General features: G+C 36.6%; 1 protein-coding gene across 1 annotated transcript; it reads left to right on the forward strand.

Moving 5' to 3' along the window:
• The first annotated feature begins 215 nt into the window (after positions 1-215).
• On the forward strand, positions 216-27,740 carry LOC131434832 (acetyl-coenzyme A synthetase). Its single transcript, XM_058602019.1, has 7 exons — positions 216-936; positions 24,959-25,154; positions 25,239-25,472; positions 25,547-26,010; positions 26,069-26,237; positions 26,299-26,488; positions 26,602-27,740. Exons 1-7 carry the CDS (start codon positions 626-628, stop codon positions 27,042-27,044), a joined length of 2,007 nt encoding a protein of 668 aa, XP_058458002.1. The 5' UTR covers positions 216-625; the 3' UTR covers positions 27,045-27,740.
• Positions 27,741-27,933: the final 193 nt, after the last annotated feature.

The following is a 27,933-nucleotide window of genomic DNA, read 5'->3' on the forward strand; positions in this document are numbered from 1 at the left end:
CCGATGTTACGTTAGTAACATGTATCCCAACGGAAGAACAGCAAAGAGCACGTAGCAAAGAATGGGCATCGGCCGACGTCGCGTCGCACACGCATCGAGCCAAGCTTTCGTTGTCTAGAACATGTTCGACCAAACGTCAGAAGTCCTTTCTGTATTGTTATTGCGCGCATCGTGATGAGTAAAACTGAATTGCAAGTCACAGCATTTGCTTAGTGGCTGAGAGTTCTTCGTTAGTAACGGACGTGCTATCTGGTTTGTTCGGAAGGCATCGAACACACGTGGATTTCGAACGAGAGTGATATCGCGAGGATTTCATTGTTCGGTTTGTGAGCAAGCAAACAGTATTGTTTGCGAGAGAATTGCGTCAAAGAGCCTATCAGTGTTTAGCAATTCGCATGCGCGCAACATTTTTTTTACTCGGGATACGTTGCACGGTGAGAGAGTGAATCAGACCAGGAATACAGAGAAAACATTCGTCAAACGACCGTGAATCGACTAGGATAGAAAACACACGATTGGATGTGATAAACTGGAGCAGAAAAGGAATAATTTGTGAATAGCTGTGAATAGAGTGTATATTTTTTTGTTCAAGGAAAAATCCTAAGTGGTAATCTAGTTTAAGACAATGCCATCGGAACCGAAGATATTCAATCCTCATCCGGATGTGGCCAACAAGGCCTACATCAACAACATGGATCAATACCGGGAATTCTATCGACAGTCCATCGATAATCCTGGCCAATTCTGGAGTAACGTAGCAAAACAATTCCACTGGGAAACTCCCTACGATCCGAACAATTTCTTCTCGTACAATTTCGACATTTCCAAGGGCCCGATTTTTGTGAAATGGATGGAAGGAGCCTCGACCAATATTTCCTACAATTTGCTGGATCGAAATGTTAAGAATGGATTGGGAGACTCAGTGGCGTACTATTGGTGAGTACTGGTTATATAAGGAATAGGGTCAACTGACAGTCAGATATGTCCTTGCACTTTCGTCCTGAGAGTAAGCGCGAAAGCAGAAAGGAGGAAAGAGGGCGCTAATTCACTCGCGGTGGTTGAAAATCAGTAACTTCCCATGTCCTTCTGTGTGCTTACGTCAGTCATTGATTTTTCGATTTTCACGAGTAATGTTTTGCTTTGTATGTTTTTTTTGTCTGTCTTTCGAGCTATCAGTTTTCATGCAACGCTGCTGTAAACATTGCTTAAGACCCATCTTCGAGTACTACATGCAATATATTTGTGTTCTACTATCAGTCGGTCCAACTTGAACTGGCCACATTGAAATTAATGAATTATTTAACTGCAGCTCGGACGATTAAAAAGGGTGTTGTTATATATTCAGGTCAGTTACAAAACCGAACTGTAAACCTACGAAACCATCCGAACTGTGTCGCAAATTTCCTACTCTCTGGTGCCGGTTCATGCAACCTTTGCTGACTTCGTCGTCGACAGTAGGCAGACCACTAGAACTGGACAGTCACTCCACACGAGAATCGAATGTTTGCTGTTGTCGTAGTTTCGGTTTCGATCGAACTCACCAAATACGTTGTGAATGAATTTTGAGCAAGCGGCCAACGTCGTCACGTTGGTTGTTTGATAGCAAATTTCAATTTGTAATCATGCGGAGGGTGTTCGATTTTGGAAGGTTTTTGCACTGATTGACTATACTAATTGGGAAACGAGTTCAATCACCATGCACGGTGGCACTTTCTGTTTGTATGCTAAGTATATTAATGTAATTCGCATCGTTCGTATCCAGTTCACTAGAACAATATTCTTGTAAAGCAGGTGTTGGTTTTGAGTATTGGGTTTGAGGTCACTATCTTCAAGAAGGTACTTAAATTCAGAAAGATCGTATTTATTCTTACGATTTCAATTCAAAGTAATTCAACAAACAGATTGATTGATTTTGGAATTAAATTTTGAATGTTCAATTCTTTTCATTTATTACCTGAACATTATAACAATTGTACCAAAAGTGGCATGGAAGAATAAGTTCTTGGTGTGGTGATTCCTTTGATTCCTCCTCATGACACTTACATTTTCAAAAGTATTATTAAAGGATTCTTCGAACAACTTTTCATTGGATCTTGAATAGAAAAGAGTGACATAAGTGTCGTTGTCAGAGTTTTTGACCACTATTTCCGGCTTCCGGAACCGAAAACCTAGCTCGATATAGCAAAAATAGGTTTGTTTGCCCAGCAATTAACAAAAACTACAATTTTTCATCAAAATTTAGAAGAAGTTTTCCGATTTATGTATCGTTGTTCTAAATGATGCCTTGAAATTTAAAAGACATTTCACCCTGCATTTCCAAAGCCGAAAGTCAAATCCGATAGTAACATATGGGACTGTAAGACCTTTCAATTGTTGCTAAGTTTATGATCGTCAGATTTCGTCATCTCAGGAAAACTGAGGTGTGTTTCGTTTCGGACCACTATTTCCGGTACTTCCGGGACCGAGTACTAGGAAATACTTCCACAACTGGGAATTGGATCAAAATAATCCAAAATTATTGAACCAATCGTACTCTCCAAATTATCTTCCCCCATAAGCCTAGAGCTTCTTCTCTGAAATCAAACAATAATCACGTTAACAATTTGAATGTCTTGGAATGGACATGGTCTGATGAAGCAGAATATTTAGGTTTATCGTATGACAAAAACCTTACTTTCAAGGATAACACAGAAGGAAGGAGTCTAAGCAAAGTGTAATAAATCTATAAAATATTTACGTTCCCTTATGAAGAGAAATTCTAATTTTCAGACCTTTTATGCAGTACCAATTTGGTTAAGTTGCAGTTTGCCAGCAACGGAGACAAACTTTATTTTGAAAAACCCTTCTTAATCCACCTAGTGGTGTGATAATGCCTTTCTTTTCTTTCATAACAGCCTCATGAAAATATATTTCATACTTTTATTAAATAATTTTGGACACTATTTTTGACACCAATTGATTCAGATTGATTAGAATAGTTCACAAAAGCATGCTTCAGTGTTTATGTCACACAGTCAGCATCATTTTTCCAAACAAGTGCTTACATTTTCGTTGCCTATTGATGCCTATTGCCGTTGCCTAAATGATATTCAGGAACTTCGTATAGGACCGTGAGACCCTTCATTTAAATCTGAGTTTGAAAAAGTCGGTTTAGCCATCTCCGAGCAAAGTGAGTGACGTTATTTTCCCATTTTTGGTGCATATCACCCTGTAATTCCGGTACCGGAAGTCGGATCCAAATGAATTCAGGAACTTTGTATGGAACCGTGACCATGAATCCTTTCATTAGAGTCTAAGTTTGAGAAAATCGGTTCAGCCATCTACGAGAAAAGAGAGTGACATTATTTTCACATTTTTATTGCATTATTTTCACATTTTTTATGCATATCACCCTGTAATTCCGGAACCGGAAGTCGAATCCAAATAGAATTCTGGAAATTTGTATGGGACCGTAGGGCCTTTCATTTGAATCTAAGGTTGTGAAAATCGGTTCTGCCATCTCCGCGAAAAGTGATTTTCACATTTCTGGTACATATCACCCTGTAGCTCCGGAACCGGAAGTCGGATCCAAATGAAATTCAGGAACTTTGTATGGGGCTATGAGACCTTTCATTTGAATCTAAGTTTGTGAAAATCGGTTAAGCCATTTCCGAGAAAAGTGAGTGACAATATTTGTCACACACACATACACACAGAGAGACATTTGTTCAGTTCGTCGAGCTGAGTCGAATGGTATAAGACATTCTGCCCTCCGAGCCTCGGTTCAAAAGTCGGTTTTGCAGTGATTGTATAGCCTTTCTATAAACCCTTCTTAGTCCACTTAGTGGAATTTTCATATATCTTGAAAAATTACCATGAAATTTTCGAAATCGAAATAAAAAATTTGATGCCAAAAGTCTTAGAATTGCATGAAACTTCGAGATTTAGTGTCACTTCGAATTTTTTTTTCAAATCGACTTTCTGGGACTTAGAAAAAATATCAAAAATATATTTCTGGGACTTAGAAAAAAAAAATGTCCCAGAAAGTCGATTTTTTTCAAAAAAAAAAATTAGAGGGTTGTATTCAAGACACGACCGAGCACAATAACATTAAAAATGAAACATTTCTAGGGTCTTTATAATAAATACAAAAATAAAGATGATAATGATGATGATACACTAAACTTCACTACACTTCAAAGTTACTTGAAAGCTCAATTTTAGATACAAACAACCTAAAGATTTAAACCTGAACGAATGAATCTATATTATTTTATGATGATAATTTTCGAGAAACGTACAAACTTATTAATTTAATTTGATTTATATCGTTTATTTACCCCCAGTTTAAACCTAATAATGGTCGTTCACTGGATGGACTTATTAATTTTATAAACAGTTAATCGATCCAAGAGAAGATTTTATTTGTTTTAACGAAAAATTTTGTGCCAGTAAACTCAGTAATAGTGTAATTTTATTAATCCTTCAAAATCGTCAATAATATTCGGAAAGTGTCGATAAATAATATGGCAACAATACGAGGAAGAAAACATGTGAAACAGTCCGTATAAAATATTTAGTTCCTTACATTGATTTTCGCTTTGGCATATTAGGAATATACGGAATGGATACGCAACAAAATTCTGAAATTTTGTTCATATTGAAACTTGATGTTATTAACATATGAATGAACCTCGGGAAGCGAAATGTAAGGCATTTTTAATGGCAAAATCGACCAAAAATTTGCTAAATACATGGGATATTTCAAAAGAATCGGTAACCACGCTGATTCGGTTTTTCAATAGTTAGATCATATATAAGATACTCAAGCGAACACGGTGTTGCGCAGACAACAGGAAATTTCCCCAACACATAATGCAAAAGCGACAATCCAGCAAGTGAACGCATATACAATCCAGTCGTCAGCTCACCGGACGAGCTACTTGTTTCATTCACAGTCAAACATCAACTAGGCAAAGAAATATTGTGCAGCCTATATTTATAGATTTCTCTTCATACTATGCATAACGATACGATGTTATTAATGCATGACGCAAAGCCTCCTATGCCGAACAAGAAGTTGACGTCATTTTGTAGAACAGGGATTGGTGGATGAAAACATAGGTCGATTCCAACCATTTTTTCAATAGTATGCTATTGAAATACTGAAACGACGTCGTCATACATGTTTAAGTTAAAAGTTTCCGAATCGATTGGTTGTTAAATTATAACAATCCATCAACAAATGACCGAGTTATTAACGTTCAAAATTATGACACAAAAAGGTTACGCGACTATTTTGAAACTTTTAATTGACACCCGGCCCCATATAGTGAAGAGTAATGGCGTTTTCGTTTTTAATTTGCACTACACCGGTGCAGTGCTACACTGAGGCATGAATAAACGAACAAAAATGACGAAAACATAAACAGTAACCATTGACTACAATAAACGATTCCATTGCACAGAGCTACACCAAACTTTTGATGAGTGCTACACCAGTGGTATCGGTGCAGAAAAAGTGTAGCACTGGTGTGGTGCAATTGGTAAAAACGAACGGTTTCAGTGCAGCTTTCGCTACACCAGTGTAGTGCAATTTAAAAACGAAAACGACATAAGGCATTTTTAATGCCAAAAATTTTTTTTTGAGATTTATTTTACGATTTTCGGCAACAACAAAAAATTTACCATTTCGGAAATTTCATGTACTTTCCCCTATGATGCTTTTTAAAGATCGAAAATTTTCAAACTTTAACCGCTGGGCAGCACCCCTTGCCCATGTCCGATTTAGTTCAAATTTTGCATGAGGACTTTTTTCGAGGTGCTTAAACTTTTGAACAAAAGTTTAAAGTTTTGAACGCTTTACGAAATTAGAGGTGATCCCGAAAGATTGGATTTTAAACACACTCCATCCTGTAATTCAGAAACTTCATGTCGGATCCGGATAAACATTTGCAGCAATTTATGAGACCGAAGAACCTCTTATTTTAGTCGAAGCTTGCGAATAACTTTTTAGGTATCTCTGAGAAAAAGAAGTGAGTTCCGTAGTAAAGATTTTGACCACTTCTTGGTGCTTCCGAAACCGGGAACTGCGAATTGATATGTAAGAAATGGAAATTTTTGGTCATTACCTAACAAAACATGTAAAACAGAATCAGCTAAATCCGTGTCTACACAAAAACTCGTGAAATTGAAATTATTTCACGTATAGTCCTGTGACTCCGGAATCGGAAGTCGTATCAAGATAAAACACAATAGCGTTCTATACGCTCGTAAGACCTATCATTCTAAGAATCAAAGTTTTGTTGAAAGTGGTTCAACCATCTCTGAGAAAATTGAGTGTATATTTTTGCAATTCATTGCACATATCACCCTATAGTTTCGGAACCAGAAGTCAAATGCATATAAAATTCAATAGCGTTCTATTGAAAAGTAAGACCTTTCAGTTAAATCTAAGTTTGTACAAATCGGTTCAGCCTTCTCCGAGAAAATCGAAAGCTTATATTTTGCACATACACACACAAACATTTTAAAATTTCGGCAAACTGATTCGAATAGTATAGGACAGTTGGCCCTTCGGGCCACAGTTCAAAGGTCGGTTTTCACAGTAATTGCATACTTTTTCTATATGAGAAAGACTAAAAGTCTAACATTTTTTTCAAGTAGGAAAATGCCTAAGAAATATTTCTGTTGTAACTTCAACTCTGTGGGGCCGAAAAGAGATTAAAGAAGAATGATTTCATGTAAATGTTGGCCACGGCTCCACTTTAGATGCCCCATGCACAAGGTCCAATTTTGGCAAACTCCCTCCAACATATCGGCCAGTTTTCACGAATGATGCCACCGGTCCATAACCCTCAGCAACCAGTGACTTTTTTAGAATGCATTGATAGCCCTTGTCATGCCGCTGGCTGGTCTTCACATCAGATGCGACAATTTTGCTTGTTGATGTTTCCTTCAACCATAAATGAGCTTCGTCGCTGAACACAATTTTTAGACACAAAAGTGGATCTTCTTACAACCTTACCAGCGTCCATTTATGATTAAACTATAGACCAAACGACGATTCATGATTAAATTTAAATTAAACCAAACTGAACAAGTTTGACAATGGCATACGCGTGATCCGCCAAAAACAGTGTTGTATTAACGTCAATGTTCTGGTTTCAATCACCCCGAAAATTGCACATTCGATCGGAATATTTTGAATCGATCGACGTAGAGAATAAGGGTGAATAACAGGTTTTAAATAATAACGCTAGATTTTGCGAATGAATGGACTTTTTTAAATGTTCAATCACATGGAATTTATTCATGCTTGCTTTTACCTTTCAATTCTTCGTTTATTAATTGGATCTTTTCAAAATTTTCTAAAACTTCTCTTACAAGTAGATCCTTGGCATCTATTCTATTACTCTACTCCGATACTGAAAACGGGTTTATCCTCATCAAAGTCAGATTCAACTTTAAGGATTTGCATCTTCACATTAAATTACGGTGCGGAGTTGTTAGTAGTGATGCTCAGATAAGTGTCAGATGGAAATATACAAATAAATGAAAATATTATTAATATTATAATACTGATTGAACTAATTCTTGAACGGCAGAAGAGTGTACAAAATAAAAGCAGGAAAATTAATAGAAACAAAAAATAAATTAAAAAACAAACGTTTTGGAACAACTATAGAGAGAAAAGAGGTAAGAAAACTTATGGAAGATACTGATGAGTCGTCGTCCTTCCGTAAAGTAGGTTAAGCATCAACATTTCCTCTTTTTATCTTTCCCTGTGAACGATGGATATGGGAACGTCCGAAAATGGTGGCTATCATGCTGTCGAGTTGATCTGTTTGATTTGGAAATAGTAAATTACAAAATACTCTCACCTAAGTAATTCTTACTAGTCGGTCGGTAAAAACATGACATTAATGTGCAATCCACCAAGACCAGTGTCACAATGCAGCGCAACGCAAAACACTTCTTTTCGAAACCATTTCTCTACCAATAGCCGTTTCGAAGTTACAAAGATCTGAAGGAATTCCGGTTCTTATGCAAACATATATTTCCTCTTTTTGCCTTTCTCATATAGAAAGGCTATGCAATCACTGTAAAAATCGACTTTTTAACCAAGGCCGAATGTCATATACCATTCGACTCAGCTCGACGAACTGAGAAAATGTCTGTGTGTGTATGTATGTAACAAAAATATTCACTCTCTTTTCTCAAAGATGGCTGAATCGATTTTCACAAACTAAGATTGAAATGAAATGAAAGGTCCCATAACTTGCTATTGAATTTCATTCCGATCCGACTTCCGGTTCCGGAGATATAGGATGATATGTACCAACAAAATGGAAAAAATATGCACTCACTTTTTTCAGAGATGGCTGAACGGCTGAAGATTCAAATAAAAGGTATTATGGTCCCATAGCCTGATATTGTATTTCATTTGAATCCGACATCCGGTTCCGGAGTTATATGGTAATATGTGAAAATTTGAGAAAAAGTTTACAATCAATTATCTCTGGAATAACCCAACCGATTTTCACACACTAAGATTCAAATCAAAGGTCTTATAATATCCTAAAAATTTGTAGAACATTTCATCCGAATCCGACTTCCGGGTCCGGAACTAAAGAGTGATAAGTGGAAAATTACCAATTTCATTAGTATTTTTCCACGAACGATGGTTAAAAACACGTACAAACACCATAAAACTGTCTGATAAATTCTTCTAGTTTGCAGAGCTTTTTTGAGGGCATGAAAACTTAATTCGGCAATAGTGGTCTCCACTTTTTCTGTTCCGAAAGCACCAAAAGAAAAACTTCTAAAACTAAATTTACTTCGATTTCTCTGCGATGCTTGAACCGATTTTCATAAATATTGATTTGAATTATTCCGGTTCGGAAGAATTGGAAATGGTGATTAAGAACTTCAAAAAGAATCTCACTCACTTTTCTTGGAGATGGCTAAATCGATTTTCACAAACTTTTAGGTTCAAAAGATAAGTCTTACAGTTTCATACGGAATTCCTGAATTTGTAGTGGATACTACTTTCGTTTCCGGAACTACAGGGTAAACAGGATTTGTAGAGTTTGTGAGATTAGGTCCGAATGAATTTTCCTATTTCTATTCATTAAACAGTTGTTCTTGCGAATTTCACGGTTATATTTATTATGTAATGAGTAATATGTAAAAAGGCATCATTACACCACTAGGTGGATTAAATTAGGTTTCAATAATCAGTTTTGAGTCAAATTGGTTTTGGATAGAGACAAAAGTTTGTCATAATAAAGATGTGTGCTAAGTTTTATCCAAATCAGAGCAAGTCGATCCTAATTTTGCCACGTTTTCTGCAATTAATTTCTGGAATTGCTCAACTGTTTAGTATTAAAAACTAGAAATCGCATTCACGACCTGGTCAATCCTTGTTACTTCTTGTTTCAATCGGGTCAGACACCGCCAAGTAGTTCCTGACGATTGAGTTAGTTATGTTTCCATGTAGTTAAAATGACAAATATGTTTTCTTGGCGTGGGAAAAGTTGCGGATTCATTCAAATATTCATCATAATCCACTTCACGGTTTCCGTCAAAACAATTAGCTCACATTAGAAATAACATTGTGAATTATTTTGATAGCTCAAGATATTTTGAAATGATAACTATTGTGCTTCTGAATACTTACACACAGTACATATACTTTTTGACGAAATAAAAAGTCTTCATTTGAAGTTTTGAATCCAAACAGAAATCGTTGAATAAATGTTTTTATAGTGCGACTAACTCTATGCATGAAATTTTCGTTATTGTTTTCTGTGTGCTGATGGATGTTGAACAGCAACATATTTACTATTGGCATTGAATCTATTTACAATACATGACTTCATTCCTGAAAAAGAACCGTTACTCGAATCTGATTAATGTTGAATCCCTATATCTGCTACTTGCCCCTGATATACATGTTAGAACGATGCAGCCGAACAAGTAGCGGTCAAACAATCAATGCTATTATTCTAACTTTGCTTGCAAGGAAAACAACACTATCGTGAGCGGCGACAAGGTCAAGTGCCGATTCGAACATGTGCTTGCATTATATCTTTTTAATGTAAAACAACTTGTCTCTTCTGAAGCCGTGCTCGGAGTCAGAATTAGTATGTAAAATTTGCTCGCACAGTATGATGGGATTGATCCAGTAACACGTTTTATTTCCTGCTTGTTCCAGATCAATAAATAAAACTCACGTACTTTCATTACCTGGAAAAAAGATGTTGAAACAACAATCATTATTTTATTCGTTTTAATCGAATAAAGAATTTTTAAGAAATTCACAAGTAGTATTAATTATAGTATGTATAGTATGCTTCAAAACTCTTCGAAATAATAGTGAGCAATGAGTTGTTCTCTCGTACAAAACATTACATCTCAGTTGATCAACACGGCTTTATGCCCGGGCGTCCGGTCAGTACTAATCTTCTGGATTTTAACTCGACCTGTATTTCACGTTTGGAGGAAAAAGTACAAATTGATGCCGTATATACTGATCTAAAAGCGGCATTCGACCGAATTGATCACCGTATTCTTTTGTGCAAGTTATCGCGTCTGGATGCAACACAAAAGTTCATTGACTGGCTTTGCTCTTACTTAAGTGGTACACTCAAATAAAAATTCACGTTCGATTCACTTGAAAAATCACGTAGAATGGTTTCAAATGTCAAATTGAATATTTTACGTGACGAAAATGAATGTTATACGAACATCCCCTAAAATGAATAGAGTCATCACATAAGGTTTACGTGAATTGACCAAACGTCAAACAATCTACGTGAATTTTCAGTGTGAAAAACTCGATTTTGAAAATGGCGAGCAGTGGCCCTCGAAGTATAAGTAGTGTAAATATTTGTGAGAAAAGTTTTTTAATTACAATTTTTTACTCCATCGACCGGACCATTCCAGTATGAAAATTTCCATGTGTTCAACTGGACCGAGTGCCTGCGTGAGTCCGGAAGTTTACCCGCTCCTGCCGAATGCTTCAAACAGGCCGTCGGTATGAAGCTAGAGATACTGGAACCATGTAATGCGACTTCAACCTGCATCAGTAGTGTTGTGGGAGTTCTTGGATCTCGACCTCGGCTTCGGTTGGATGGCAGTGACAACAAAAACGATTTCTGGAGGCTTGTCGATTTGAGATACCACGACGTTATAAGTTGCTTTTTAAGCCATTGGAATTATATGACAATTTAATGAAATAAATGTTTTATATTTCATGGCATTTTTCATTTCATAGATTTATATCAAAATCTGAAATCTCCCTTTTGATTACAACCAATATATAAAATAGTAATTTTCTTGTATCTAAATTTGATATAAACCGATAGATAAATGTGATATGAACAGTACATTACATTTTACCTATAGAACACGTAACTTTTACTGGATTATGCATTAAACAGCTTTTAAATGCCAGTCCATTAAAACCTACGTGAAAAGTAGGGTGGAAAATATTCACATAACTTTTCACGTAACTGTAATATGATTATTATTTTGAGTGTAGAGTCTTACGTGTCAAGCTTGATTCCTGTATGTCATCCTCGTTCTCGAACATATCTGGTGTACCAGAAGGCAGCAACTTGGGTCCACTTCTGTTCTCGCTGTTTTTTAATGACGCTATTTTGCTGCTCGATAGTGGCTGCAAATTAGTTTACGCCGAAGATTTGAAACTTTACCTTGAGGTACGCTCTATTGACGACTGCGTGCGTCTTCAAAAGCTTCTGGATGAATTCGTTACCTGGTGTCGAAGGAAATGGCTTATCGTCAGCATAGCAAAATGTGATCGTGTTAATGACCTTGGTGTTTTGTTGGATTCCAAACTAACTTTTAATTTACATCGTTCCACATTAATTACAAAAGCGACTCGACAATTAGGATTTATTGCTAAGATCGGACGTGATTTTAAAGATCCACATTGTTTGAAGGCATTTTACTGCTCGCTAGTTCGGCCTATACTTGAAAATGCTAGCATAGTTTGGAGTCCGTATCAACTAGCTTGGAGTTTACGAATTGAACGTGTGCAGAAAAGATTTGTTCGATTCGCTCTAAGGAATCTACCCTGGCAAAATCCGCTAGATCTTCCACCGTATCCCGATCGCTGCCGTCTGATTGGTTTGGACACACTGGAACGGCGCAGAAAAATTCAGCAAGCAATTATTGTTGCGAAAATAGTAAACGGCGATATTGACTCTTCGAAGCTTTTATCGAGTCTTGATTTCCGTGCTTCACAACGATTGCTACGTTCTACTGGTTTACTTCAACCGAGATTTCACCGAACGACGTTTGGATTCTATGAACCGATAACAGCATGCATCAGAACATTTGGGACTGTTGAACATCTCTTCGGTTCCGGCGAACCTACACATAAATTTGCGCAGAAAGTGTTACGTTCCACTATTTTATAACTTGACTACATTATATTCATTAAGACCTTTTATTGTCGGATGAATTAGAGAAAAATAAATAAATAAATTAATTAATTAATTGCCAAATTTACTTAAACTGATTCCAAATTTACTTAAATAGAAGCGTCCTAAGCGACCAAAAGTTCAGATAAGCGACGAGGGGTCGTCCAACACAGTGTACAATGCAATATCGACTGTTGAAGTAATGTAGCAATTTATTTGCCAGACCCAGTACACTTCATAACAATTTGATTTCAGAGTAACTTTGGCACACTAAACTCACAATGTTCCAAACCTATGTAAAATCAATGATTCTCCTCTGTAAGAAAGAAACGTCTTACTGAAGTACTCCGTTTGTCCAGTACGTTGGAACGTTGATCCGATCCGATGAACGGTAGTACGATTCGAGACTATAGTTCACCGACTTTCAAACCGACCATAGAACCGCGTACCAATTTTTTTGTTGTTCAACGAAGTCGGCAAACAGAGATCCGTTGTTGAGCCATTTTATATGTGCGATTCTAGAGCCTCGTACACAGCAAAAAAATTATGAAATTCACACGACATGTAAATCGATAGTACTATGAAAAGGACATCAGTTGAATCGAAAATGTAATTGAAAACCATCATCGATGTAAAACTAAATTTGAATGCATCGAACGCTTAGTTCTACTTTCAAAATATATTGAAATTTGAAGAACAATGAAGTAACTTTAAATTCAATTTGTTGCCCCTAATACGTGCATTAAAAAAGATGTGAATTCACAAAGGATTTCTATCTGTGTAGTTTTATTGGAAAATTTTTGAAGAGACTCTCTACTTTTTTAATAAACACAGCATACGATCAGTAGAATACTTCTTCTTCGGGTAGAATAACATTTTCTTTTTATATGATATAACGCCCAATTTTCACATTATTTTCGTAGGAAAACGAACCGTTAGGATTTTGTGATGCTGAAAAGGACCATTTGTTTTAGTTTCTTACGTTACATTTGGGGTCCTGAAAGGGACCGTTATTGGCTTTGTATTCCAGGAAGTAGGGCGCCATTTCAAATCATTTGCAAGTTCGAGCCTAGATGATCGTACCACATGTCGTACAACCGATCATATTTTTCAATATTTCATATACATACATACATACATATTTGAGTGAAAGAAACTATCAAAATGCTGTATGGGATTCATTTATAGCATTTAGAAAGGCCAAATTGTTGAATTCTCTAAGATATTAAACACTGTTCGGAACAATTTTCTCGAATGCGATCCAGTCAAATGCTAACTAATGTTCGTTTGGTGCAAATTTCGCACTGCGAAAAGTACACAAAGCTAATCGAATTATTCTAGATTTGCACTAAACTGATGAGGTTTACCTTCAATTCGCAAAGAAATAATCTCAGTAGTTCTTTAGACAACGATTTAGATTTTGTATAATGTGCCCCATAGCTGTCCACACGTGCAACTGGGTCTATTTATAGATTCAATTTTAATGTTTCGTGTTTGGACCTATTTCTTCACCATTTAAACAATGTTTACATAATAAACATGGTAATAATAACAATCCTACATCTTCTTCCATTCGTTTTATTAAAGAATCAGACTCGAACAGGGAGAAAGTTATTAAGAAATCAAATCTGGAGTAATTTCGTTAAATTTTCGTTTTGTGCAATTTTGAAAATACCTGGGTGCATTTTCAAAATTCAACAGCATAGTAAAGCGAGACGTAGTCCTACGTCAAAAACTGGACGAGTACTTTGGCCAGTATGTCGTTCAACAAACGCACAACAAAATCTAATCGCTTTTTCAGTGGGTTACATTTGTACGGTGTCGTGAACACCCTTTACTGCATTTTTATTTCCGTGATAAACCTAGTGGTTTCGGATTTTATAGTCTCTTAACACTCTGTACAGAGGATAGCAAATCAGAATCCGCTAGCGTATAATCCACCCCACTATAATCATGTGAGTAGTTTTCATCATGTCAATCTACAATTGATATTACAACCTGAAAAAAAAGATTAAATATTAACACGTCATCTAAGTTTCATTATTTGAACCTTTCTTAAGATTTCATTATTCATTATTTGAACCTTTCTTAAGATGACGATCTGTTCCATATTGATTTTCTTTTGTTACCTATATCGAGATCCGGAATTTGTTTCGGTTCAGTTGAAGTTATTTTGAACGATAGAAGAATAAATCAAAAAGCGGTAAAAAGTTACTTTTCATCATACACACTTAGAAAATTTCGCCGGATTCAGTAATATTTTACCGAATTTTAAACAGCTGACCATTCGGTAATCAGTTCGGTAAATCAATTGATTGCTGAGCGTTCGATAGTGAAAATTTTGTTGATCTGTCAAACAACTACCGAACGTGCAGTAAATTCAGTGGTGTCAAGTAACGGAAGGTTCGATATTTTTTTTTTGTTTTGGTTGAAATTGGAATTAAAAATCAATTTAAAAGGTTTTTGGATTTTCCAAATAAATAACGTTCACTGTTTCCGCAAAAGTGGACATTTCAGTCGGTTGTTTTTCAATTATATGTCGCTTCAAGGAATAAAAATTAGAATAGCGCGCATTGCATTTCCAAAAAGTGCGTTAGACGCTAAAAAGTGTTCTTTTTTCATGTGATTATTTACGTGTCGATGTAATTCAGACACATACCCGGGGAAATGCTCCCGGCAGTCAAAACAAACACGAAAAATTTAAATATTGGTAAATTAAAGAATACTAACTGAAAATTTCAATAAGGCCGTCTTCCTCCTGTAACCGCTGGATTACCTGTTCCATCTTCACTCGATAAATTAATTTATTAGAATGATTTCAATTCTACGCGTTTAAAATTCTCAAAATGGTTACTATTTGTTAGTTAGTTTTCGTTGGTTTTTATATTTACCCAAGTTCGTATGTTTTTACCGTACTCGGCGTCTATTCATATTTACCGTATCAATTGTACTTTTTTTAACAGAATTCTGTAAAAATTTGCATAATTTTTGTGAAATAAAATTCGGAAATTCGTTTATTTCTGATGTTTACCGATCCTTTTCGTCAAAAAAATTACCGAACAGCGAAATAAAATCTAACATCGTGTAACATCGCATATTTGGTTAAGTTTGCGCACCTGTACGTTCCTTCTAGTGACATTTTATAATGTACGCAGCGAATGAAATCATTTTAAAATTATCAATATTACATTACATGTCAGAGTGAGCGCGGAACGCGTAGCGAAGCGAAGCGATTCAATGCGAAGTACTGTTTTCGCATCACATTCACTCTAACAGGTTTGATTTGATCGAATGTAACTAGCTCGCACGCGCGTACAGGCGCTTCGCGTGACGCTTTCACTCTAACAGCAACCTGACGCTTCTAGTTGTGAAACGCAACGTTAGAATTTAACTTTTAGTTAAAATTTGATAGCCGAGCAGTTATTTTTGTCGTTGTCGAAAATAACCTTGCTCAAAAGCATGGTTATTTTGACAGATAGATAGTTGTTTTCCGACACTGAGAAAAACACATTTAAAAAATACTGATTTTAAATAGCAGCCCTTACACGTGACTATATTATTGTCAATCCAAAGTATTGTCAATACCGTCAATCCAATTGACTTGGTAACTTGAGTCCGCATTTTTCGAGAAAATCAAGCGTTTGAAGCTTCAAATATTGCAAATGAGAATTGGAATATTGAGAGATGAGTTCATTGCACATATTTGGCAGTTTCCTATCTGGAGAGAAAGTATTGTCGGATTGATGAGCAGTTTTGATTTCTTGGCAATATTTTCGTCAATCCAATGAAGTTTCCATTACACGATCAAAAGTATTGTCAATACTCCTTGTATTGACAATAATATTGTCTCGTGTAAGGGCCGCTAATCATTGTTCAAAATAACTTCTTTTTCAAACTTTCAGTTGTAGAGAATATCTCAATAAAAAGTTTGAATATATTGTCAAACGTTGTAAGTTCTTCTCGAAGATTTCAATTGTGCGTTTTCTGAATTGCAATTATAATAGTAACATTCCATTCACCAGTTTTGGTTAAATTTAACTACTCGATCGAAAATAATTAACTTAACTGTCAAATTTTAACTAAAAGTTAAAATAATTCACGAAATGGTCCTCGGCCTTATTCAGTCTCATATTTGATGCAAATGTCGATATTTGCACAGCACTCATTTTTTCTCATTGAAGGCAAAGCTAGTAGAATCAACAAAGTACAGTAGCACTTTTCAATTCACTAATCTTGTTTAGTCTTTCAACTTGCATTGCACATTTGCAATGCGAATGCACTAAGTGTTGTGGATTCGCTTTCAGAACTAAGTAAGCATTTTTTTCTCACTCGCTTGCTTGATTTGATCTCTTGCTGTACAAGTTGAGTAAATATGACGGATTCCGCCAGTCATTACTTCAACGAATCTTGTAAAACTATTAAGCTTGACTTACATACCTTAACAGATACCGACCTAGGATAGCTTTGATGGAAAGTTTTAGAGATCAACTACTACTTATTTGTCGTCGGTATAATTATTTGCAAAATTTCACTATCTCAGTTAAAGCACAGCGATTATGTGTTCCCAATGAAACCAATCAAAAATTCAATTTTATCTTTAAATGATTCTACAATTATTGTAAGAAATTGAAAACAAATACGTGCCTGACAAAGTTTTTCGTCCATTATACAATAAACCCAGCACTTCGTGCAACTTACAATGATTAAAGTCCCATCTAAGTGGTTGTAGCTTCTCGGTTATCGATGCCGAGCGCATGCAACAACCAACGTCAACAACAAGCAGTCAAAGTCACTTTACAGTAAATCACTCCCGACTCACCTTGAGCAATGTTTGATTTTACTTCCTATGCAGATGGCAGGTTCCTATTTGAAATGTTTTGCCAGCATTTAAAGCAGTGTATTTTCATCGGGCAGAGCTAAGCGGTTTGTTTGAAACTTTTGAAAAATGGTTACCCGCACAAATTTGCAATCGTCAGGTCGTTCAATCGGAACCAATGGCAGAATAAGTCAGCAGGTTTCACGTGTTATCGCTACATGGGCCGTATTCAGCAATGCAGAAAGGTTAAACAGCACCAATCGGCTAATGAAATCTTCCAAGCGTACCGTTCGGTCTAGATCGGTAGGATAGGATAGGTCGGTCATTATTTGTTGTTCTAATGACAGTAGAAGGTTGTTCTAATGGTCACAGTAGAGTAGAGGTGCTCAACCGATATATCAGTTCAAAGCTGATAGGCCACAGTAGGCGGTTTTATTACCGAATCTAGATGTGATTCATAATCGGCGTAAAAAAATATACGCATTGTATACATTATTTATCCTGTTTTTAACTTAGAAAAACCTGTTGTAATCCTCCTTGTGGTGTGATAATGTCTTTCTATTTCATCGATACAGTGTAATTAAAATATTTTCTGCCTTTTTTATTATGATAATTTCTGACACTAATTTGGACTCATTTTTTACATCAATTCATTCAGATTGATTCGGGTAGTTCATAAAAGCAGGCTTCAGCGTTTATGTTACATATTCGACAACATTCCTCAGACCAAGTGTATCAGAAAGAATACATTCGAACGTAAACATAGGTCCCTATCTGAAATAATTATAAGGAAAGAAAAAAAAATATTTCATCGATTACGTCACTTAAACGATTATATCTCCGAAACATGAAATATCAGCTTTCGAAATCAACCCACAACCCAATCTCGATCGAGCCTAAAATTGTTGATATCGGTTGATCCATATACAAGAAAACTGAGCAGTAATGGGTTTTGACGTTTACGTCACTAATGCCATTATATCATCTGAACTCTAAGTGACAGCCATTTGAATTTCAAACTTGTCTAATGAACCAAAAGAGGTTTCTAAACGAGCCTAACTTTGTTGAAATCGGCCAATACGAAAAAATTGAGCGAAGAGAAAAGACGTGTTAAGTTAGTTACGTCACTTATACTATTTGTCTCCGGAGCCAAAAGTCACAGTCACTTGATCTTCGAACATAATCAATGACCCAATAGTAGCTTTCGAACGAGTCTAAGCATGTTGAAATCGGTACAGCCATCTTTGAGAAAATTGAGCGGAAAAAACAACGTGTTTTGACGATTACATCACTTATACCTAGGACAGGACCTGACAATCGTTAATCCACTTCTAGGACCAGTTTCGGACACGAAGTGTGATATGGACGAGAATATTGATTATGTTGGTTGAGAATAGCACCGAATCTTTGGATACTTCTGTATGTTATTTTTTTCCTCAAATAGAATATGTTGAATACTTTAGTTAATAAAGCTGCAAACATTAATTACCCAAAATTGAGTGTTTTAGAAAAAATTTATTAAGCTGTTTCAACTAAACGTTTTCTTCAAAACAAACATTTGATCAAAATGAATCCAGAGCTATATTTTTGACCGATATAACATTAGTCTAAGAGTTTTCAAATGATACATAATTGCATGTTATAAGGGGAGAAAGTTTTCAGAATGAATAATTATCTCTACTGGCAACAGTGATCGCGAGGCATTTATTATTTACAGCAGGGAGTAACCGGAATAAGAAGAGAAATATTTTCTGGAAAAAGAAGCCAGTTGTCTGGTCCTGTCCTAGACTTATACCATTATATTATGGTTCATAATTCAATAGTAGCTTACAAATGAGCCTAGACTTGTTAAAATTGACTAAGCCATCTCTGAGAAAATTGAGCGGTTGAAAAAACGCGTTTTGTCGGTTATATCACTTATACCATTATATCTCAGGAACCATAAATCATTGCAATTTGATCTTTGAAATTAAACGACGATTCAGTAGTCGCTTTCAAACAAGTTTAGACTTGTTAAAATCAGTTCAGACATCTCCGAGAAAATTGAACGGCAAAAAAACCTTTGAAACAAGCACATAGACATTATGCGGTCTCCTCGAGCTGAGTCTAATGGTATATAACAGTATGAGTCTCCGAAGCTCCGTTCTAGAGCCGGGTTTTCCAGCAGTTCTTATACCTTTCTATAGAGAAAGGCAAAAACCATATCTATATAAGATGAAAACCATCCCCCATTATACATCCCCCCTCATTTTCATTTTTACAAACTTCTTAAGCAATTGATTTGTTTGTTTTACTTTTTGCCTTTCTCATATAGAAAGGTTATGCAATCACTGTGAAAACCGACTTTTGAACCGAGGCCCGGAGGGCCGAGTGTCATATACCATTCGACTCAGTTCGTCGAGTACGCAAAATGTCTGTGTGTGTATGTGTGTGTGTATGTGCGTATGTGTGTATGTAACGTTTTTTTGCACTAACTTTTCTCGGAGATGGCTGAACCGATTTTCACAAACTTAGATTCAAATGAAAGGTCTTGTGGTTCCATACAAAATTCCTGAATTTCATCTGGATCCGACTTCCGGATCCGAAAATATAGGGTAAAGTGTGTTAAAAATTGTATACCATCATTGAAAAGGACGAAAAACCGTAAAAAGTTTTCTAAATCGACCTCAAATCTTCTCCACTTAATAGTTTTTTATCAGCAGACGATCAAACAAACCGATTTCGGTTATTGTTTTCAGGAATCGAAGAAAATTATTTTGAACCAACAAAACGACCTACTGTAGCATCATCCATTACTCTAGCCCATATTATCTCAAAGACGGATTGAGTAATGAATTGTAACTCGACTGCTCGTTTCTGAGTGCTAGATCAACCCAATTGACAGTGACATTATAGCTGCCATTGAATTTTCGTTCACTATCTGAATGTGTTAGTGTGAAGATCAGGCGACTTACGCCATTTTATTACACTTCAACTAAAGCAATGGACGATGCTAAAAATCAGCACGAAAACTTGCAAATTCGGTGAAGAAGAAAACGAATTGACAATTCAATTCATTTCTTCTCACTCAATTCCAACAGATTTTCGAACCAACGGGTTACAGGCGATATTCATTTGGAATTGGTTGTTGCACATCCACAATCCACATTCATTCGGATTTTATACTGAAATCCACATGAAATTCTGAATGAAAATTTTCGCCCACTTGAATTTGATACAGAATTCATTCCGAACTGATAATGTGGGAGTGCTACCGATTCCGAATGGATTTCGTCGCCAAACGGTTCAGAAATAAGTCACAATTGAGTGAGAAAAGGCAAATTGGATTGTGAATGTGAAACTAAAGTGCTGGGTAATTGTCTCAGCAAAAAACGCTAAAATGTCGATAAAGCCAAGTTTCACAGTTTACTGTTTTTTTTTTGAAAATGCGACCCGCTGAATTGCCGAATCTCCAGTGATTTGACGTAAATAACATTTCTAAATTGAATGAAATAATACAATAGTACGGATTCGGAGTTTTGTTATATCTATATTCATATGAATTCGAAAAATTTAAAAAAATATATCAAAATTAACTTAGCAAAATTTCGAGTTTTGATAAAAAGATATGCTTCGCAGGAATAGAAATAATGTTTTGTTAAGTATCTGCGAAATAAGCAGATCGATTATTTCTTTTTCTCGTTGGCATTTTTCTATGCTGTGATCGTGAAGCGGAACCGCAAAACAACCTTAAGTACATTTCACCCAATTTGGGGCTTCCGTTCAATAACCTAATTTTAGGTAAAATGACTAGATAGTTTCCGTAAGGCACGTGCAAAAAATACTTAAAGATTCGTTATATCTACTCAATGGTTATATTTACAGTTAAGTCGTATTGACTCAATTTTAGGCTGATACGTTTTACTTAAGTTTAGCTTATTGAACGAAACTCTCGCTGTTGAGTGGTTTTGCTCTTTGTATTTTAATAACAATGGAAAGAGCGAATGAAAGAAAAGATTCAAATAACTCAAAAATCAACCTGGAGTTTGAGTTTGACATCAACAGAATGTGAATTTGCAACAGGAGTTTTTTTTTTACCAGAAAAGATAATGAATGGATGATCATTTAAAAAAAACGATATTCACATCAAAACACCTGATTATAATTTGGGGTATTTTGTATTCAAAGACATTAATTCTTGGAGCTACCCTGAACCTTGAACATGAAAAAGTATTGGAATATGATGCCGCGCTATTTCAGAAAGATTTAGAAAAAACCTGTTTTAATCCACCTAGTGGTGTAATGATGCCTTTCTCATATCAATCATACTATCATATATAATACTGTTATATTCTTCAAAATAATTTTCTTCGATTCCTGAAAACAATAACCGAAATCGGTTTGTTTGATCGTCTGCTGATAAAAAACTATTAAGTGGAGAAGATATGAGGTCGATTTAGAAAACTTTTTACGGTTTTTCGTCCTTTTCAATGATGGTATACAATTTTTAACACACTTTACCCTATATTTTCGGATCCAGATGAAATTCAGGAATTACGTATGGGACCACAGGACCTTTCATTTGAACCTAAGTTTATGAAAATCGGTCGCGCCATCTATGAGAAAATCTAGAAAACATATTTTCATTTTTTTTGCACATTTTACCTCATAACTCCGGAACCGGATGTCGGATACAAACAATATTCCGGAATTTTGTATGGGACTACAAGACCTTTCATTTGAATCCAAGTTTGTGAAAATCGGTTCATCGATCTCTGAGAAAAGTTAGTGCATTTATTTTCACAATTTTTTGCACATATTACCCCATAACTCTCGAAACGGAAGTCGGATTCAAATAATATTCAGGAATTTTGTATGGAACCACAAGACCTTTCATTTGAATCTAAGTTTGTGAAAATCGGTTCAGCCATCTCCGAGAAAAGTTAGTGCAAAAAAACGTTACATACACACATACGCACATACACACACACATACACACACACACACACACATACACACACAGACATTTTGCGTACTCGACGAACTGAGTCGAATGGTATATGACACTCGGCCCTCCGGGCCTCGGTTCAAAAGTCGGTTTTCACAGTGATTGCATAACCTTTCTATATGAGAAAGGCAAAAAGTAAAACAAACAAATCAATTGCTTAAGAAGTTTGTAAAAATGAAAATGAGGGGGGATGTATAATGGGGGATGGTTTTCATCTTATATAGATATGGTTTTTGCCTTTCTCTATAGAAAGGTATAAGAACTGCTGGAAAACCCGGCTCTAGAACGGAGCTTCGGAGACTCATACTGTTATATACCATTAGACTCAGCTCGAGGAGACCGCATAATGTCTATGTGCTTGTTTCAAAGGTTTTTTTGCCGTTCAATTTTCTCGGAGATGTCTGAACTGATTTTAACAAGTCTAAACTTGTTTGAAAGCGACTACTGAATCGTCGTTTAATTTCAAAGATCAAATTGCAATGATTTATGGTTCCTGAGATATAATGGTATAAGTGATATAACCGACAAAACGCGTTTTTTCAACCGCTCAATTTTCTCAGAGATGGCTTAGTCAATTTTAACAAGTCTAGGCTCATTTGTAAGCTACTATTGAATTATGAACCATAATATAATGGTATAAGTCTAGGACAGGACCAGACAACTGGCTTCTTTTTCCAGAAAATATTTCTCTTCTTATTCCGGTTACTCCCTGCTGTAAATAATAAATGCCTCGCGATCACTGTTGCCAGTAGAGATAATTATTCATTCTGAAAACTTTCTCCCCTTATAACATGCAATTATGTATCATTTGAAAACTCTTAGACTAATGTTATATCGGTCAAAAATATAGCTCTGGATTCATTTTGATCAAATGTTTGTTTTGAAGAAAACGTTTAGTTGAAACAGCTTAATAATTTTTTTCTAAAACACTCAATTTTGGGTAATTAATGTTTGCAGCTTTATTAACTAAAGTATTCAACATATTCTATTTGAGGAAAAAAATAACATACAGAAGTATCCAAAGATTCGGTGCTATTCTCAACCAACATAATCAATATTCTCGTCCATATCACACTTCGTGTCCGAAACTGGTCCTAGAAGTGGATTAACGATTGTCAGGTCCTGTCCTAGGTATAAGTGATGTAATCGTCAAAACACGTTGTTTTTTCCGCTCAATTTTCTCAAAGATGGCTGTACCGATTTCAACATGCTTAGACTCGTTCGAAAGCTACTATTGGGTCATTGATTATGTTCGAAGATCAAGTGACTGTGACTTTTGGCTCCGGAGACAAATAGTATAAGTGACGTAACTAACTTAACACGTCTTTTCTATTCGCTCAATTTTTTCGTATTGGCCGATTTCAACAAAGTTAGGCTCGTTTAGAAACCTCTTTTGGTTCATTAGACAAGTTTGAAATTCAAATGGCTGTCACTTAGAGTTCAGATGATATAATGGCATTAGTGACGTAAACGTCAAAACCCATTACTGCTCAGTTTTCTTGTATATGGATCAACCGATATCAACAATTTTAGGCTCGATCGAGATTGGGTTGTGGGTTGATTTCGAAAGCTGATATTTCATGTTTCGGAGATGTAATCGTACAAGTGACGTAATCGATGAAATATTTTTTTTCTTTCCATATAATTATTTCAGATAGGGACGTGTAAAACCGGGGAAAAAGAAGAAAACGAATTGACAATCTGTTCGCTTTTTCTCTCTCAATTTCGACAATTTTTCGAGGCGAAATTCATTCGGAATTCTGTTTGATTTCCAAATAGATTTCTTATCAGATGCAACAATCGATTCCGAAACGATTCGTGTCGGAATCGGATGTTGCATCTGATTCGAAATCCATCTGAAAATCATACTGAATTCCGAATCAAATTTCAGACAAGTTGACTGAGTTGCAGTGAATTCGATTCGGACTTCATACTGAATTCCACATAAAATTTTGAATGAAATTATTTCATCCAAATGGATTTCATTCGGAATGCATTCCGAACTGATAATTGATACTAAATCACGTAGGAACTATGTATCCTGAAAAACTTCAAAGAATATGTTTGGAAGGATACGAGCAGAATCTAGGAAGTAAACGTTAAGTTGAAGAAGATGTCACTCAATGTTTTCTTCCTTCACAGGATTTATGAAATCTATTAAGATACATTTCACACTTAAAATTTTTTTTTCAGGAAATGGACCCACTTGTTGTATAATGTGGGGTAGCCTTTGCGACAGCTAAGGCTATTTAATGAACAATGTGCAGAATAGAACAATGTCAAGAGTTTATTATTGCAGTGACACTGAAACCCAACATCGGAATCATAAGTGGAAGCTCTTCACTCGTCCTAGAAAAGGCCTTTCCATGTGGGAAAAGGAAAAAAATCGTGTCTCGTGTCGTGCAGATTGAATCGAGTAATGGATCTGCTGGATTTGTATTGAATGGAAATTGAATCCAAAGCAGGGAAAAAACAATTATGAGGTTACATTCTGAAACCGATACTGTCCTGTTTTGGTAAACTCCACTATCGAATTCGTATATCCTATTATTAGTAAGGCTCTGTCCAGTTATGGAATCATACGTATTCGATAACTTGTTAAATTTGCACATTGTACCGAATTGTTGACTGATTATTTTGCTTATAATGCCATAGCTCTATTTCATATGCGATACAGAACCGTTTGGTAATCAAAATTACAATACCTTATTCGTTCCATTTCAGGGAAGGAAACCATCCGGATGACTACAGTCGCCTGACCTATCGTAAGCTGCTGGAGGAGGTTTGTCGGTTCGCCAATGTTTTGAAAGCCCACGGAGTACAGAAAGGGGATCGCGTGTCGATTTATATGCCAATGACGATGGAGCTTCCGGTGGCAATGTTGGCTTGTGCTCGAATTGGTGCCGTCCATTCGATAGTGGTGAGTAAACGAGCGATCTTTCCGAGTTCGTAAACTCTGTAGTGTCTCCCAAATCTTCATTCTTCTACAATCATGTCCATATAGTTTGCAGGATTCTCATCGGACTCGCTGGCCGAGCGGATGCACGACTGTCAAGCCAAAGTACTTATCACGGCTGACGGTGCTTGGCGTGGTGAAAAAATACTGCATCTCAAGGAACTTTGTGATCACGCATTGACGAAGTCAGAGGAACTGGGACACCGCGTGGAGGCCTGTATCGTGGTGGCACATATCAATCGCGTTACACCGGGTAAAGAAGGCTGGGATGGTGTGTTTGATGTAAGTGAATTTGAACTTTGTCGAAAGAGTTGGAGTTTAGGATCCTAGTTTAATTTGATTTGTAATAATCGTAGACGCCTTGGACGGACGATCGCGACTTCTGGTGGCATCAAGAAATGGAAGACGCTGAACCGGCTTGCTATCCGGAATGGATGGCGGCCGAGGATCCTTTGTTTATGCTGTACACCAGTGGATCAACCGGTAAACCAAAAGGTGTTCTGCATACGACAGCCGGTTATCTACTTTACGCAGCAACCACATTCAAAATTGTCTTTGATTATAAACCTCACGACGTGTACTGGTGCACAGCCGATATTGGTTGGATTACTGGTCATACCTATGTTCTCTATGGACCACTGGCAAACGGAGCTACTTCGGTGATGTTTGAAGGTACCCCCTTCTTTCCGGACAATGATCGCTATTGGGAAGTAATCGACAAGTATAAGGTATCGCAGTTCTATACAGCACCAACGGCGATTAGATCGTTGATGAAGTTTGGCGATGAACCAGTACTTAAACATGATATGTCTACGTTGAGGTGAATATTTTGGATGGCATTATAAGTGAAATTTGTAATATCTTATTCCACTGAACAGAGTTCTCGGAAGTGTTGGAGAGCCCATTAATCCAGAAGCTTGGATGTGGTACTACAGGGTCGTTGGCAAGGAAAAATGCTCGATCGTGGACACATTCTGGCAAACCGAAACTGGTGGTCACGTGATAACACCACTTCCTGGTGCAACTCCCATGAAACCGGGTGCTGCTGTAGGTTTTTTATTCTATTTCGCTTATCCATTCATTACTAGAACTACGTATTCTTTAACAGTCCTTCCCGTTCTTCGGAGTCAAGCCAACGTTGCTGGATGAAGGTGGTAATGAGATAACGGGTGAAGGCGAAGGTTATCTGGTCTTCTCACAACCTTGGCCGGGTATGATGCGATCGTTGTTCAATAACCACCCACGTTATGAATCGACATACTTTTCTAAATTCAACGGATATTATTGCACCGGTGACGGTAAGTTTGTTAATGTATCTCCCCTATGAAATGTCAAATGCAGAAAATTTTAGTATTCTTGAGCTTCATTCCGTGAAACATACAATGCTAATTAGAATTTTTTCCTTTCGCAGGAGCTCGCCGGGATGCAGACGGTTACTATTGGGTCACTGGCCGCGTGGACGACATGTTGAACGTGTCTGGTCATCTGATGTCCACCGCCGAGGTGGAATCGGTACTAACGGAACACCCGAACGTTTCGGAAGCGGCCGTTGTCTCACGTCCTCATCCGGTCAAAGGCGAATGTCTGTACTGCTTCATCACACCTAACCAGAACGAAGTTTTCGACAAGACGCTTATCAACGAACTTAAGGTATTGGTCCGGGAACGGATCGGTCCGTTTGCTCAACCGGATGTGATCCAGCATGCACCGGGTCTACCGAAGACCCGCTCCGGAAAGATAATGCGGCGGGTACTACGGAAAGTGGCTGTCAACGATCGGGACGTCGGCGACACATCCACCCTGGCGGACGAAGCGATCATTGAACAGCTCTTCGCTAACCGTCCAGTTGCTTAGGAGCCAAACTCAAAATAAAGATCTCAGCAGTACTTTGCATCAAAACTATTTGAGCGAGATTAATTTAGTTGCTATTGATCAGGACGAATACTAGCTACAAATATCCTAATAAGAAAGAGAGTGCAACTGAGCTTGGTTACCAACGAAGTACAGTTGAAAGACTATCAAAAACGACTAGAGAATGGTGCTAACGACGTTTAAGGAAAACTCTGCAAAGGAATCACTAAACATAGAAATAACAAAACACTTATTATAGCTATAGCTATTACTAAAGATGGTCTAACGTTGTTGATATGGGTATACATACAGTGCATACACTTATTAGTCAGATTTTAGCATTTTATCACTGTTTGCGCAGAATTTAATGTTTAAACTAAAATGTGGAATAGAGATATTACATTCCAAACAAGTGAAACAGTGAATCTATCAAGCAAAAGCTCGTCGATGTAATTATCAATGTGCTTTGCATATTGTATGTTTTAAATTAATAATATAAGAATTGCTTTATTTACACAAGTTGTGAGAATGCTTCGTTTTGAACGAAATTTTGAAGGCTAACCTACGTGATGATGTAAATCGAATTAAACGCCAATGACACAAACTTATGCTTTTAAGATTCTAAATCGTGCACAGATTTTTTTTTATCTTACCTTTTATGTTATGTCAAGTTGAATAAAAAATAACAGTAACATATAATCACACCCTTTTATTTTCACTTGCATATCCTTCATCACATACAACATCAAACAACGGTTTCCTGAGAGCAGATCCAAAAAAATGACACCCGCCTTTCTTAATACATATCATTTCCTTTACCGACACTAACATCCGCGTGAAGGAAACAATTAATCGATAGTGAACTTAGTTAAGCATTTCTCAATCCAAACCT

This window comes from Malaya genurostris, chromosome 3 (assembly GCF_030247185.1).
Source record: "Malaya genurostris strain Urasoe2022 chromosome 3, Malgen_1.1, whole genome shotgun sequence".
Taxonomy (NCBI): Eukaryota; Metazoa; Arthropoda; class Insecta; order Diptera; family Culicidae; genus Malaya; species Malaya genurostris.